The sequence below is a fragment of the Nyctereutes procyonoides genome, unplaced genomic scaffold (genome assembly GCF_905146905.1).
Source record: "Nyctereutes procyonoides isolate TBG_1078 unplaced genomic scaffold, NYPRO_anot_genome, whole genome shotgun sequence".
NCBI lineage: Eukaryota > Metazoa > Chordata > Mammalia > Carnivora > Canidae > Nyctereutes > Nyctereutes procyonoides.
The window spans coordinates 37,577,563-37,594,731 of NW_026575047.1; the positions used below are offsets into that span (position 1 = coordinate 37,577,563).

Sequence of the window (17,169 nt, forward strand, 5' to 3'; positions counted from 1 at the left end):
TAAAAGGATCGTGGGGACCTCCAGGGACCAAGACCTCACCTGGAGAACTACCACCACACAGGAAAGGTCAAGGCCCTTAGTGGTAGCATACAAAGCCCGTTATGGTCTGAGTTTAATTTCTACTGGTCTCCTCCTTGAACTTTTTTAAAATTGAGAGAGAGAACATACACATAGTAAAAAGCACTAATTGTGAGTATATAGCATAATAAGTTTTTATATATTTGTTATTTTTACACACTTAAGTAACTACCACACAGATAAAGATCTGGAACGTTTTCAGTACTGGTTAAGGTTCCCGTGTGCCCTTCCCACTCTATCTCCCCACCCTCCCACCCCTAAATTAACTATTCTGACTTGTTTGTCCTTAATTGGTTTTGCTTTTTCTTTGAACTTCAAATGAAATCCTGTAGCATGTGGTCTTTGGAGTCTTACTTCCCCCCGCCCCCCACCACCACTTAATTTAGTATCTGAGACTTCTACAAGTCACAGTGAAGTCCCAAGTTTACTGCTGTAGTCCCAGAACCGATAGAGTGACTTACTACACCTAAACTGTGCACACAATGTGATTTATGCTGAGTACCTGCTCTCCTCCTGGAGTCTGGAATTTGGGCATATTCTAGGAAGAGGCTGCCTATGTGACCACTCTTCAAGAAAAATCCTGGGTGCCAAGTCTCTAGCAAGCTTCCCTGGTTGGCAGCATTTCATGTGTGTTGTCACAACTCATTGTGGGGGAGCTAAGTAACTGAGCTTAATTGTATGACTCCCTTGGAAGCTTGTACCTGGTTTTCCCCCCTGACTTTGTTCCAAGTGCCTTTTCCCTTTGCTGGTTTTTCTCTGTATCTTCTGGCTGTGATAAATGTTATCACATATGTGCTGAGTACAATTGTATACTGAGTCCTGAGAAATCTTCTAGTGACTCATCAAACCTGGGGGCCCCAGACTTGGGGACCACTGACACAATGGGCATCAGTTTTCAGTTTTTATTTCTTTTCAGTGTCCAAATGTAACTAAAATTGCTGTGGCTGTTCTTCTACATGCTTTTTTACAATCTCATGTACTCTTTTCTCTTGCATATAGGAGCCTGAGTGCAATTGCAGGGTCATAGGGTGTTCCTTGGCACTTAAAATTCTAGCAGTAGTGTATTTCTAGCTGCCTAAAACCATCCCTGTTTCATACCTCCTTGCCTTTGTACATGTTCTTTTTGTCTAGAATACCCTCCCCACCCCTACTGTGACTGGTAAAACCTTTTAATCTTCTTACTTTCCTACTACTCTTGTTACTTATATATTTATTGTTGGGCTTATATAGTACAGCATATACTTGTTTATGTGCTGTGTTCCCATTAGGGTAACTCCTTGCGTGCAGGGATTGTCTGACTTACCTCTGTCTTCAGAATGGCTCCTGGCATATGATGAAAATACAATCAGTAAGTGTAATTATAACCTTTGAGTCTGCAATCACCAGGTGATGTTGTTTATGGGTTCTTTGTTTTTTGTTCATGTGAATTGTCTCTGGTCCAAGGGACTTAAAACCCCAAATCCTGAAATGATTGTGGCTTAGAGCTTTGACAGAAGAGATAAACTTGATGACTGAATATTGATTCTGATCTTGTCTTAAGATTGAAGAAAGGAAAAAAACTGAAGGAGTCACTGCCATTGATGGAGCTTGTGATCGAAGTGGTGGAGCATACCTGTGAAAGGGGTGTGCTGTGGGTCTGCCCTTCCTATGCTGTCTGTATTGAGTACCTGGGAATGCTGCAGGTAGTACGCTGAGTGCTGCTTACTTAGATAAAGGCCTTAGAGGACCTTACCATATATCAAACACAGAGCTAATAGTGCATATAGCTAACAGTTTGACAAGTAAATGTGCCAAGAGCTACATTTACAGTGACCCTGTGTTCTGGATATTTTTGAGCAGTCAAGGTATTAAATATTCCCTTAACATTCTCATAAACCTGTCTTGGAAATTATATTTCCTTTTCCAGACTGCATTGAAACGAGAGAGAGCGAGAGTCACATTTGATGTACCCTGTAGAAACTGAAAACTAGAAAAGTAGATCGATGAGAAGGAATCCTGAATTAAGTGAGTGGAGAATAGTTAAGGATCGGATATCCAAAGATTCCAAGTAAAATAAACCTGCAATACTGGTTTGGTTTGGCAGTTATGAAGTCATCAGTTTAGGAGCAATTCTGTAGTGTTGTTCTGTTGTTTGTGGGGAGGGTGTCATACTACCAGGATATTGTGGATTGAGAGGACAAGCAGAAGGTTAGGAACTAAGTATAGCATATTTTCTAGAAGATTAGGAGTAGAGCAAGAGAAAGAAGGCAGTGGCTTGGATGTTTTAAGTCAAGGAAAGTGTGTTTGTTTTTTAAAATGAGCCTTGGGTATACTTACAGTGGAGAAGAAAGGTCAGATCATGAAGAGGAAGAAGGGGGTGGTATCTTGAGTCTTGTACCTGGTGATGGATTCACTTTGTCTTTCTGTAAGTAAGGACCTGCAGCCATTTATCCTTTATTCCTGGTGAACCTCCCTGTCTTCCACTTCCTTTTCTTGAGTTTATAGTGTTCTGTATCCACTCTGTGCATATTCTCTGCTTGTCTGTTTTTTCCCACCCTTGGAGAAATTCTGATATTTCATTCTTCAGTTTAGAAGTCTGAGTTGTGAAACCATTCCAGGTACCTTTTATTTACTACTCTCCTGTATATGTGGCATTTTGTACTTGCCTAGCTAGATTTCCTTCTCTTGCTTGACTAATTCTCCTTAGGGCAAGGATTATGCTTCCTCTATCTGTAATCTCAACATCCAACCTAACAGGTTTTTTGAATTTATGAAATAGATTGAACTGTGTGAATATCTTATTTTGTTGGTTGCAAAAGGTAGAATGTTGACAGTTCTGTGTCAATCAATCTAATAAGTTTTAGTTCGTATAGGGTTGCACAGAAAACTTGAGGTGGAAGTTCAGTTAAGATTAGACAGGTAAAGGTCAAGGAGAAAATTAAACATAACGAAGCATTTCTTAGCAATTGTAGAGTCAGTAAAGTTCAACCAGAAACTGACTTTGAATGGCCAGATGATTTAAATTCTTCCATAAAAGAAACCTGTCAGTTTCTCAGGTGAGTCTGTAGCATTTCCTAATCTTTGATCTGAATGACCTTTTTCTCAGTGGGTATTTATAGAAGGGGGCTGTTCAAAGTTGTAGTCAAACAGCATCTTCGAAATCATGAGTATAAATGCTATAGATAGGTTCTGTTCAGCTTTATTACTTACTATAAAAAGCAAATTGCCAAAGTACATCTCTGAACCAGTTCTTTGGGGGCATCTAAGTATATCTGTTGGTATGTCTTTTTTTTTTTTTTTGAGTAATCTCTATACCTAAGGTGGGGCTTGAACTCACAACCCCAAGATCAAGAGTTGTTTTACCAACTGAGCCAGCCAGGCAGGCGCCCTTCTGTTGGTATGTCTTAATTAAAAAACCTAAATGTTCAATATTAATGCTCTCATGTAAAAAACATTTAATTAGAAAATCTCAGAAAAAATTTCAAGGGTGAATACAGTTTTGCAGGAGACTTAGTAGATGTTAGTCTGTGGACTTCAGGTTAAAACTCCCATCTGGAAGAATAAACTGTATATCCTTCAGATAGTATTCCATAAATCTCTCAACTGACTTTTCATGAACATAGTAAATGGCTAGTAGGAATAGTCTTGAAGGGGTCTGCAATATAGGTGTTGTGTTTTTGACTAATGGCAAACTGAACTATTATCAACCCAGAGGTGGTAGACTTTGCATTCGTTTATGACCATCAGATATCCCCAGACCAGGATTTTGACCTAAAGCATGGCTGTCCCATCACCATATTGATGCTGGGTTGTATGGTATCTGAAGGCAAGGCTTGGATTTCCAAATTGGGCAATTCTAGTATACAAATAAGTATAAAATTTGGGGATCTTAGTCTATAAGTAGAAAAACCCAGCTAGATGATATGGGTTCAGATTTTTAAAGAGTTAATGAGTAATAGTTTCAAGCCACAAATGCAGAAAAACCTCCAGTTAGAAGTGCTAAACAAGTAAATGAGCTTCTTAGTGAACTTGACTGGGATGAGCCTATCCAGGCACTTCATAGATTTCTCATTACTACAGAGTCTGCAAAGTAGATGGTACTCCATTTTATACCTAAGACAACCAAAGCTCATAGCGGATACTCATATGATAGAGTTAGTATTTACGCTTCGAGGGCTGTGTTCTTTCTGCTTTGTGAAACAGTGGTTCAGTTTGGGGAAGATTTTTTTCCCTTGTGGAAAAGGGGAATGCTGCTTTCTGAATATTGTCTCCCTCTGGCTCCCAGTTGAGAACTATTACTGTAGGAGACCTGTGTGTCATGATAGGAATGTCAGCTCTTACCTGTTGAAGAGCAGAACATAGAGACCTATAAAATAGCATGTATTAGCGAAGATTCCTCATGAACCATTCTTTCTGACAATGAGGAGGTACAAACTGGTTTTATCTTGACACCATTTTTAGCCAGTGACAGTAAGCATTACTGTTTCTTTTTTCTAGCATTGCGAAGTAATTTGCTCTTTTGATCCATGGTTCTCAATAGTATTAAGATTTGCATTCCAAGTCTCTGATCCTCTTAAAATCTCCTTTCCTGTCCATTGTGAAAGACCAAATAAAGGTTTAAAAAAACCTTTGCAAATGATCTCATTTTTAAGACAAAATATGCCAAAAATAGGAAAATTATTAGACAACAGTGGTATAACCAAGGGGGTTACTTTTTCTTTATGGTAAAAAAAACAAACAAAAAAAACCCCAACAAAACATTGATGTGAACATAGTTGCAATAGAATATATAGAGTAATGGATGTGGACCAAAGGTTTATGTTTTGAAAATGAGAAACTGAATTCATTTAGCTGGAGAATTTGAAGGATCACTGAATTGTGGTGTTAGGTACACATTTTAGGCAGTTCAATTTATATCCAATCTTTAGTCCTTTTAATTAAGCTTTCTAAATGAAATGATTAGGAAAATTAGGCATGGAAGGTCTGGGGTCTTCAAAGAAATAATTGGCTTGTGTCCTCAGTACATTTTCTCCTCTAATGAGCAAATAGTCTTGTTTTCAGGGACTCTTGTGGTGGCCTCTGACCCATTGGTGTACTAGTAATGATACTACTGCTAGTCCACAGTTGTCTGTTTAGCATATCGTCATGTGCCAGGTACTGTGCCAAGAATGTTATGTGTATTCACAAAAAGCCATCTGAGGCATAGTATTAACTTTTATCCCTGTTTTGTACATAAGGAAGGTGGTAGATCTACCCCCCCCCGAAGTTGCTTGTTTTGATCCCCCCCCCCTTCCAAACCATTGGTACTTAGTGATGTGATTAAGCAGTTTGGGGTGTTAATCGAATGCTCCATTTCCTTAAGTTCTAATTACCCAGAGTCTTCCAGATAACTGGATTGGTGTACCTGAGAGGGAGGGAGGCATTCCAGACAGCATTTGCCTTGAGGTTCGAAGTTATGGTATTTTTTTTTTTTAAGATTTTATTTATTTATTCATGAGAGACACTGAGAGAGGCAGAGACATAGGCAGGGAGAAAAGCAGGCTCCATGCAGGGAGCCTGATGGGGGACTTGATCCTGGGATTCCAGGATCACACCCTGGGCCGAAGGCAGGCGCTTAACTGCTGAGCCACCCAGGCGTCCTTGGTATATGTTCCTAATGGGATTTGGAGTAGAGTTGGCCAGGCATATTTCTAAATTGGGTTTTTTTTCAGGCTGCTCAAGACAGTAAGATTCTTAGACCTTGCCCTCCTCCTGGGGAAGCCAGTTTCTCCCACAGGATCTCTGGGCCTGCATCTTCCCTGGATGACTGTGTACTTTCCTCACTGGTTCTTCCTGTCCTCTTTCACATAGTTGCTTGAGATCTCCTGAGACTTACATACTGTGTATATACCTCCTCACCAGGATCTGAATACATAGATTTATAGCATATCTGTACTACTAAATAAAAATCAAAAAGTATTTGTGTGTTAAGGGGGGCCTTTTAAAATTTGGAAAGCTCTGGGGTTACCCGGGTGGCTCAGTGGTTGAGTGTCTGCCTTTGGATCAGGTTGTGATCCCAGGGATCCGGTCCCACATTGGGTTCCCCACAGAGAGCCTACTTTTCCCTCTGCCTTTGTTTCTGCCTCTCTCTGTCTCTCATGAATAAATAAATAAAATCTTGGGAAAAAAATTTGGAAAGCTCTGATTATATAGGAGACAATTCTAAATCCTTAAGCTGTCATGAGGCATTCTTTCCAGTTTGCTTTTTTTTTTTTTTTTAAGATTTTATTAATTTGAGAGAGCATACTCACAGGGTGAAGAGGGAGAAGCAGACTACTGAGCAGGGAGCCTGATGTGGGGGCTTGATCCCAGGACCCTGGGATCATGACCTGAGCTGAAAGCAGACCTCCCTCCAGTTTGCTCTCCTGCGAACCCCATACCTTGCCATACTGGACCACTTTTGATAAAGCTCCTCTGTTCTCTTTGTGCTTCAGACTTTTCCTTCCTGTACTTTCAGGTACATTGTTGTCTTTGAGCCCCTTTGGCTGAGAGGACAATGTATGATCCCAGCAAACTATAGCTTGTGTGGTGGCTGTTGACAGCCCGATCAGATCTTCGTTTCCTTTCTAGACTTCAGAAATCTCTTTTGGTTGAGTCTGTCTAATCTGCCTACCCGTCAGGTACTTACTGTACATAGCAGACTGTTGGTTAATGTTCATGAGGCAGTGAGTGAATGAAGCATGTAGCCTTAAGACCTGAAGATTGGGACGCCTGGGTGGCTCAGTGGTTGGGTGTCTGCCTTTGGCCCAGGGCATGATCCTAGAGTCCCACAATCAAGTCCCACATCAGGCTCCCTGCATGAAGCCTGCTTCTCCCTCTGCCTGTGTCTCTGCCTGCCTCTCTCTCTCTCTCTCTCTCTCTCTCTCTCTGTTTCTCAAGAATAAATAAGTAAAAACTAAAAAAAAAAAAAAAATAAACCAAAAAAACAAAAACCTGAAGATTGATGTTAAATGCGTGCGTCTTAGCCTTTGTGATGTTGCCTTAGTGAGGTTGAGAATCCTTAGAAATCTACAGTTGTGGAAGGACCCTATGTCTGTGGGTTTAACTGCTCTCAGTGGTGGCTCTCTGGGAGGCTTGGGGAAACAACCTTGTAGGACGGAGTATCCTGGTCATCCTCACAGCTTGCAAAGGATGTCAGACTTCTCAAGAACTTGAGAATGATATGGGACTCAAGTTTGTCCCTTTAAGGCTGTCCTGCAGAGTTGTTAAAACTGTCTCTGGCCATACTCATGCTTACCTGAATTTCAATAGGCTAAACATAGTCACTCAACTTTTTAAAATTTTATTTTGAAGTGACCAGCTGTCTGATCCTAGGTTCTAGTTTCCTTACTTCGTCTGTTTTATGTTTTCCCCAAGGTAATTGGGAATCCTAGAGCTTGATAAATTAGACTTTACTTAGAAATGACTGTCCAGCGGTATTTCATTGCTTACTATATCAGGCATTGGATGTGATGAGTGAGAAAGAATGAAGAATGGTACCAAGATTTCTGTGAGAGACACCTGGTAGTGTTGTCTGCTGAGCTAGAGAATACCAAGGGAGCATTTTAATATATATAGGCAAGAAACTTCAGCTCCTTGTTACTTTATCTCATAGTGTTGGTTTAGGAGGAAGGAGGGGTACTTATCATAAAGGAGTATAGAGAAACCTAAGCATCTTTTCCTTAGTCTAGGAAGAAAACCTAAATATCTTTTTTCTGTGTCTAGGAAGAAGAAGCTGGAAGGATAAAAGATTGTCGAGACAACCAGGAAGCACCTGCGCTCTCCACATGTAGCAATGCTAGTATCTTTCAAAGGATAAATGCCATATTGGATAATTCTCTGGATTTCAATAGAGTCTGCACTACACCCATAAACCGAGGAATTCATGATCATTTGCCAGGTGACTTAGACTTGAAAACTTGAGCAAATATTTTTGTATATACACTATGTATGTATGTATGTAGAGCTGTTTCTGGGCAGCTTTCTCATGACCTGTGAAGAATGACTGAATCTTTGGTAATGCTTGCCCTTTTTTGTAGCTCACTTTGTGCATTGGGTTCTCTGGGTAAAGACTGCCTTTGATTTCTAATGCGCAAATCTCTTTTATGACGCATATAAAGACTGGATAAAAAAGGATAGGTCAAACATAGCAGGACTGTTTATATAGAGAATTATAATGGGAGTCATACATATATAAATGTAGCCACATTTTAAAGGTTTTTTTTAAAAGGGATGTTAATATTTTATCTAACATACAAAATATGTCAACATATAATCAATATAAAAACTATAAATGGGATACCATTTTTTGTTAGTGCTAAAACTTCAATATATATATTTCACATTTACAATGCAGTTCAGTTGGAAATAATTGTGTTTCAGGTGCTTTGTCACCATGTGACTAGTGGCTGCTGTATTGGACAGTGCATTTCTTGAATATTTTAATTGCTTTTAACTACAAATGCAAGTCATGAGCATTTAGTTTTGATGGTATGTAGGATACCCCCATAGGATAGTGGAGGGAGAAGGGAGCATCCCCTAAGATGATACTTCAGAAGGAGGCTTGGATGTCCTAACAAGTGTTTCATAATCTTTCGTGGAAGTTGCAACATGTTGTAAAAATATTGATGGAATGTTTCTTGTTTGAGTTACTTTAGTTGAAAGTGAACATGTTTTTAATTTTTTAAATGTACTTCTTTGAAGAAATTTGGCAGTAGTGGGGTCTGCAGAACAAGGACTGGTAATTTCTGTTTTTTCATCATAAATTCTTTGATTTGCTTCCTAACTTGATGTTGGAAATCTTATAAGGATACAGGTGTATGTGAACATAAAGTAGCTAAACGTCTGAGGGAGAGATTTTATTACAAACAAGATTGACTTTTGGTAACTGTGGAATTTATAAACTCTTCTAACTGGAGAAGTGGTGGGTGGGTCCCAGACCACTGCAACAAAGCAAATATGGCAATGAAGGGAGCCAAAGGAATTCTTTGGTTTCCCAATACATAAGAAAATTATGCTTACGCCATGCTGTAGTCAGTTAAGTGTGCAAAAGCACTATGTCTAAAAAATTGTACATACCTAAATACTTTATTGCTAGAAAATGTTAACCATCATTTGAACTTTCAGCAAGTCAGTCTTTTCACTGGTGGAAGGTCTTGCCTCGATGTTGATGGCCGCTGACTATCCAAGGAGGTGGTCACTGAAGGTGAGGTGGCTGTGGCAGCTTACTAAAATAAGACAACAATTAAGTTTGCCGCAGATGGACTCTTTCTTTCAGGAATGAGTTCTCTATAGCAGGCAATGCTGTTTGATAGCATTTTACCCATGGTAGAACTTCTTTCAAAATTGGAGTCAATCTTGTGTTACAGATGAGAAAATTAAATCTTCTCCAGAGGACTTGTGAGACTACCTAGCTAGTCAGTAAGTGGCTGATCTCAGACTCAGACCAAAACCTGCGGTCTCAGTCCATGTTTGAGTGGCACCAAGGCTACCTCCTAACACATGACTCCCACTAACACATCTTTAGGTACGTGCAGGTGTATTCCCAGCTTTGACTTTTTTTGTTTTTTAAAGATTTTATTTAAGAGTGAGCGCACGCTCCAGACAGCACAAGCAAGGGGAACAGCAGAGGGAGAGGGAGAAACAGGCACTCGTGCTTGGTCTTGGTTTTATTTGGGCTTCAGTGGATGCTGTGACTATTGCAGGTCGGGTTTCTGCTGAGTCAAGTGCTTAATACATGGAGCCCTAGCCTTTGCGCCTAGATCATGCCGCCCTAACCTTAGGATGGCTTGCTTGGCTGTTGGGCCAAGCAGACATTCAGTATTTTCTTCTGAGACATCAGTAGTTTCTTCTGAGACATCATGCCCTAACCTTAGGATGGCTTGCTTGGCTGTTGGGCCAAGCAGACATCAGTATTTTCTTCTGAGACATTTCTTCTGAGACATTTAACCATCCCTGGTTCCAGGGATGAAGACCTGGACGTCTTTGGGAGACCTCATTCAGCACTTACGTTAAGTAATGCAGATCAACTCCACCTTGGACCTGTAGTTCAGGTCATTCCTATAAAATCTAGCTTTAGATTCCACTTCTCTTACTATACACTTGGTCCCACTGCCACATTGACCAAATTCACCAGAAGTTCAACAGCAAATAGTTATGGAATGCATACTTCATGCAAATCACAGTTGTTAGGCTCCGGGGATTCCTGACTTTATGTGGTATCCTCAGAACCTGTTCTCCCTTCGTGGATGGGAAACAGAAGGAAAAAAACAAGCAGAGAAATAAGTAAAATAATGGCAAGTTTTAGTAAGTACTATGAAGTAACATTTTGAGTCACCTAGGCCAGAACTCTCTTGGGAGGTATGTTTAAAATGGAGTTCTAAAGGAAGAGAAAGAGCTAGATCATGTAAAGAGTATGGGCGAAAATGTTTCAGACGGAGAAGATTGGACTAAGGCTTTTAAGAGAGCTTGGCATGTTTGGGGCACTGAAGGAAGAGTAGGGAAGGAGGAGCACCTCATGATGGCTGCAGGGGTGATGGGGGTCAGAGTGTCGTGGGCTGTGCAAAGCCCCTGGAGGTTCCAGAGGTCCATGGCCAGTAATGTTAAAGGGCAGATTTGTCCTCCAAACTCTGTTACTCATTTCTCCAACAAAAAGGTGGAGGACAAAATGGAAACCACACCGCTGAGCTGGCTGCCTTCTGTGTTGGAGAAAATTAAGGTTGACTTGTTGTTTTTCTTGATGCTCAGACAGGGTTCCTGGCATTGCTTCTCTGCTGCTGCAGCTTCTTTATAACTCTGCCTCAAAGATCACTTTTTTTGCTTTACAAATCATCATGTTCTTTGACTTACTATGTTCAGATCTGAGTGTGTCTCCTTAGGAGTAATAATGAATATAGATAGGATTTATATAAAAGGATACTTAGAGCATTATTATGATGGTGAAAATTTGGAAAAGAAAAACACAAAAAACCTAAGTGTCTCCCAAGAGGAAAATATTTATATATTTTCAAGTATATTCAAGTGATGGAGTATTCTGTAGTTACTAGAATAATACCTTTTGAGAGTAGTATCTTTCTACATGTTTAGTTACATAAAAATCTGTATAACATGAAATTAAGATAAAATATTAATCATATATCTATATACATATAGAGTCTCCATTTTGAGACCTAAAATTAATATATAAATACAGTGGAAAAAATTGTGGAGTCTATCCTCTCAAATCCTCTCTCTACCTTATTAGCAGCTAAGTGTTTGTAGTATTCTGTTTGTAGAATCCTTTGTTGTCATTCCAACAGTCTTCACAGCCTCCTCACCAGGAGTAGATCCTATCTTAAGAAACTATTTTCATTGCTCATCCACAAGAAGCAACTCCTCATCTGTTAAAGTTTGATCATGAGATTACAGCAGTTCAGTCCCATCGTTAGGTTCTACTTCTAATCCTGTTCTGCTGTTTCCACCACATCGGCAGTGCCTTCCTTCACTGATGTCATGAACTCCTCATTCATCTGTGAGGATTGGAATCCACTCCTTCCATGTTGATACTCTGACCACCTCTTGTGTATCACGAGTGTTCTTATTGTCATCCAGAATGGTAAATCCTTTCCAGAAGTTTTCCAGTTCACTTTATCCAGATCCATCAGAGGAAGCCCTGTCTATGACAGCTATAGCCCTTTGAAATATATTCAGTAACGACTTGAAAGCTGAAGTTACTTTTAGATCCATGGGCTGCAGAATGGATGTTGTGTGAGGTGTGCAAATATGAGTCTCATTGTATATCTCCCTCAGAGTTCTTGGGCCAGGTGTGTTGTCAGTGAGTAGTAATATTTTGCCAGGAATCTTCTGAGCAGTAGGTCTTAACAGTGGGCTTAGAATATGCAGGAAACTGTGTCCTACTAAACAGATGTGCTGTCATCCAGGCTTTGTTGTTCCACTGATTGAGCATAGGCAGAGAGATTTAGCATCATTCTTCAGGTCCCTAGGATTTTCAGGATGGCATGTTGAGCACAGTCTGAACTTCAGGTCAGCAGCTGCATTAGCTCCTAATAGTCCACCCATCCTTTGAAGCTTTGAAGCCGGGCACTGACTTCTCCTCTCTAGCTATGAAAGTCCTAGATGGCATCTTCTGATAGGATGTTGTTTCGTCCACATTGAAAATCCATTGTTTAGTGGAGCCACCTTCACGAATGATCTCTACATCTTCTGGAGAACTTGCTTCCGCTTCTGCATCAGCCCTTGCTGCTTCACCTTGCAGTTTGATGTTACAGAGACACTGTCTTTCCTTAAGCCTCATGAGCCCACCTCTGCTAGCTTCAGACTTGTCTTCTACAGCCTTGTCCCCTCCCTCAGCCTGCACAGAATTGAAGAGAGTGAGGGCCTTGTTATGGATTAGGCTTTGGCTTCAAGGATACCATGGCTGTTGGATCTTCTCTTCAGACCATTAAGACTTTCTCCTTATCAGCAATAAAACTGTTTTCACTTTCTTATCACTCATGTGTTCACTGGAGTAGCACTTCTAATGTCCTTCCAGAACTCTTCCTTTGTGTTCCCAACTTGTCTAGGGTAAGAAACCTAGCTTTTGGTTTATCTTGACTTTTAACAGGCCTTCCTCCCTGAACTTAATCATTTCTAGCTTTTGATTTAAAGTGAGAGATGTGGGATTCTTCCTTTCACTTGGACACTTAGACACCTAGAGGCCATCATTGGGTTATTAATTGGCCTAATTTCAATATTACTGTACCTCAGGGAATGGGGAGGCCCAAGGAGGGGGGAGAGAATGGGAAATAGCTAGTTGGTGGAACAGTCAGAACACACATAACATTTAGCAATTAAGTTTGCCATCTTGTGTGTGCATGGTTTGTGGTGTCCCCAAAACTATTACAGTGGTAACATCAAAGACTATGGATCATCCTAACAAATACAATATTTCAAACTTATTATTATTGTGAGAATTACCAAGATGTGACTGAGACTCGAAGTGAGCAAATGCTGTTGGAAAAATGGCACTGATAGACTTGCTAGGGTCACCATAAATTTTCAATTCATAAAAAAATGCAGTATCTTCAATGTACAATAAAACAAGATATGCCAGTATTTGCCTTTTTCAATGTATTATTACTATTTTTAAAAGATTTTATTTGAGCAAGAAAGTGCACACAAGCAGGGAGGAGAGGGAGAAGCAGTTACCTGCAAGCAGGGAGCCCAATGTGGGACTTGATCCTGGGATCATGACCGAAATGCAGATGGTCGACCAACTGAGCCACCCAAGCGCCCCTCTATGTATTGTTATATTTATGATGTCTCCATATTAATATTTTAAGTCAAATCAGTGTGTTTTAATTGCTGTATAGTAGTAGTATTTTACAAAAATATCTATAATAATTATCTGATCCTATATTGGTAAATTATTTTTTGCTATTATAAATAGTATTTTGGTGAACATCCTTGTTTAGGTCTCCTTATGTGCATGTAACAAGAATTTCTTTAGCCTGTGTAGCTAGAAGTGAATTGCAGAATGGCTGGGGTTTATATTGTCTTCAAATTAAGTTACTGACTTTCTCAAAGTGAATTTCTCTGTTTACAATCCAGCCAGGATTTCATGAGAGTCTTTTTTCCCCTACATTTTTGCAGACCCCAGTTATTATTGTAATTCAAAATTCCAATCAGCCTTGGGTGTAAAACCTACTTAATTTTGTTTTTGTGAAATATTTTCTACAGTTCAAAGACTACATAAGCATATATGATCTGGTATCAACCTAGGAAAGATCTCTAGAACCTGGCTCTCAAGGTTCTTTTATCCTGTTCCTAAGTATTTTATTCTTTTTAATGCTATTGTGTATGGAATAGTTTTTGTAATTTCCTTTTCAGATTGTTCATTGTATATAGAAATGCAGCTGATTTTTTTTTTGTGTGTGTGTGTGTTGACTTTGTATCCTGATACTTTGCTGAATTTATTCTAATAGGTTTTCTGTGGACTCCTTAGGGGTCTCAATATATAATCATGTCGTCTACAAACAGGAACAATTATACTTACTCCTTTGTAACTTGGATGCCTCTTATTTCTTTCTCTTGACTAAATAATTTTGGTAGAACTTCCATTATGTTGAATAGAAGTGTAAAAGTATGCATCCTTATCTTTTTCCCCTCTGATCTTAGAGGAAAAACTTTTAGTCCTACCGTTGAGTATTAAGTTTGCTGTGGGTTTTTTTTTTTTTTTAATAAAAGGATTTTATTTGAGGGTAAGTTTCCTTTTATTCCTATTTTGTTGAGTGATTTTATCACAAAAGTATCTTCTCAGTTTTTCTGCATCATTTGAAATGGCCCTGTGGTTGGTTTTTCTTCCCTTCATTCTGTTCATGTGGCGTGTGTGTATGTACACACACATATATGTATGTATATGTATACATATATATGTATATATATTTTTTATGTTGAGCTATCCTTGCATTCCAGGAACAAATCCTATTTGGCCACAGTGTGTAATTCTTTCAGTGCACAGTGGAAATTTGTTTGCTAGTATTCTAGTTCAAATTTTTAAAAAGATTTTATTTATTCATGAGAGAGGCAGAGACATAGGCAGAAGGAAAACCAGGCTCCCTGCAGGGGGCTGATGTGGGACTTGATCCCAGAACCCCGGGATCACAACCTGAGCCAAAGGCAGACACTCAACCACTGAGCCACTCAGGCGCCTCTCAATTTTTGTTTCTGATCAGTGTTCATAAAGGATGTTGGTCTGTATAGTTTGCTTGTAGTGTCTTTGGTATCAGGATTATGCTGCTTTTATACAGTGAGCTGAGAGGTGTTCCCCCCTCTTCATTTTTTTTGGGAAAGTTTGGTATTAGTTATTTACATATTTAGTAGAGTTCACCAGTGAAGCCAGTAGATCCAGGGCTTTTCTTTTTTGGGAGATTTTCTATCTCCTTACTAGTCTATTCAGATGGTCTATTTCTTTGTGATTTAGTCTTGGTAGGTTTTGTGTTTCGAGGAATTTGCCCATTTCATCTAGATTATTCAATTTTCTGGTGTGTACAGTTCATGGTACTCTCACAATCCTTTTTATTTCTGTAGAATAGGTAGTACTGTTCCCACATTTGTTATTGATTTTACTAATTTGAACCTTCTTTTAGTTCATTTAGCTAAAGATTTGTCAATTTTGTTGATCTTTTCAAAGAACCAACTTCTGTTTTATTTTTTTGTCTTTTATGTTTATCTCTGCTCTTAATTCCCTTCTTTTGCTAGCTTTGGGCTTAGTTGGTTGTTCTTTTTACTTACCTTGTAAGGTTAGGTTGTTGATTTGAGATTTGTTTTTCGATAAGAATATTTATAGCTATAAATTTCCCTCTTTCCCTTTTGCTGTGTCCCGTGGTTTTGGAATATTGTGCTTTCATTTTCATTTGTCTCTAAGTATTTCCTAATTTCTTTGTGATTTCTACTTTGATTCATTGGTTGTTTAAAATGTTTTTAAAAAATGTTCAATTTCTACACTTTTGTGAATTTTCCTGTTTATTATTGATTTTTAGCACCATCTGTTGTAGTCAGAAAAGATACTTTGTATGATATATATCTTCTTAAATCTGTTGAGGCTTGATTTGTGGCCTAACATATGGTCTATCCAAGAAAATGTCCTATGTGTACTTGAGAATGTGTATTCATTTTTGCTGGGTAAAATGTTCTGTATATATCAGATCTAGTTTAATTATCTTTTCTGGTTCTTCTACTCTATTGTGAATGGGGTATTGAAATGTTGAACTCTTGTAGAACTGTTTCTCAGTTCTGTCAGTATTTGTTTCATACCTTTTGATGGTCTGTCATTAGATGTGTAAATGTTTATAATTTTTCTGTCTTGATATATTGAACCTTATATTAATATACAACATTCTTCATCTCTTCTAGCCTATTTTGGTTTAAATCTGTTTTGTCTGTTATTAGTACAGCCACCCTGGTCCATTTTGGTTACTATTTACATGGAATACATTTTCTGTCATTTCCCTTTTAACCTGTTTTAGTGTGTTTGTATCTTGAGTCCTTTGTAGACCTCGTATAGGTGGGTCATGTGTTTTTTATCCATTCTGCCAGTCTTTTTTAAAGTAGGCTCCATGCTGGGCATGAACTCCCAACACGGGATTTGAACTCAAAACCCTAGGATCAAGACCTGAGCTGAAATCAAGAGTTGGATGCCTAACCAACTGAGCCACCCAGGCACCCCGTGTGTCTTTTGATTGAATAGTTTGGGGACTTCTGTCATTGTGGTGTTTCCTATATGCCTTACAGCTTTTTTGCTTCTCATTTCTTGCATTCGTGTCTTCTTTTATGTTAAGTTGATTTTTTTTTTTTTTTGTAGTGAAATGTCTAAACCCCTTTCTGGTTTCCTTTTGTATGTATCCTATAGCTTTTTTCTTTGTGGTTACTATGGGGTGTTATATCTGACATCATAAAGTTAGAACACTGTAATTTGGATTTAGACTAGCTTAATTTCAATAACATACAAAACCTCTGCTCCTTTACAAGTCTGTACTCCTCCCTTTCAGTTGTTGCAAGATTATATCTTTATGTAGAAAACAAGATTTGGGGGCACCTGGATGGCTCAGTCAGTTGAGCATCTGCCTTTGGCTAAGGTCATGATCCAGGGTCCTGGGATTGAGCCCCACGTTGGGCTCCCTGCTCACAGGGAGTCTGCTTCTACCTCTCTTCCCCCACTTGTGTGTCTGTGTGTATACGCGCTCTCTCTCTCTCTTTCTTTCTATCTCTCTCTCTCTCTCTCTCTCAAATCTTTAAAAAAAAAAAAAAGATTTGGAATTACAAACCAGAGTTACTCATCTTAGCTTTTACAGTAATAGTTTTTCTTTAAATGTAGTAATCTTTGAAATCACATGGAAGAAGGATAGTTATAAACTGTCGTTACAATGATACCTACTTAAAAAAAATTCCAGAATAGCTAACCTGTAGTATTATAGTAGTTTCAGGTGTACAGTATAGTGATTTAGCACTTTCATACATTACTCAGAGCTCATCCTGATAACTGTGATATTAATCTGCTTTATTTTCCCACCTACCTCCTATTGGACAACCATCAGTATGTTCTGTGTTTAAATGTCT

The 17,169-nt window shown here is 39.0% G+C and overlaps 1 protein-coding gene across 8 annotated transcripts in view; it reads left to right on the forward strand.

Moving 5' to 3' along the window:
- The window catches only part of CPEB1 (cytoplasmic polyadenylation element binding protein 1), a 90,514-nt gene that overhangs the window by 10,171 nt on the left and 63,174 nt on the right, over nt 1-17,169 (forward strand). For 6 of the 8 annotated variants that reach the window (XM_055326567.1, XM_055326564.1, XM_055326559.1 and 3 more), the window contains exon 2: nt 7,801-7,975. The exons of the other annotated variants lie outside the window; for them this stretch is intronic. Coding sequence is in view for 5 of the 6 variants with exons in the window: in XM_055326564.1 (XP_055182539.1) it covers nt 7,801-7,975 (175 nt within the window). In the remaining variant the exon portion in view is untranslated. The remainder of the gene's footprint in view (nt 1-7,800; nt 7,976-17,169) is intronic. 8 annotated transcript variants of the gene reach the window in all.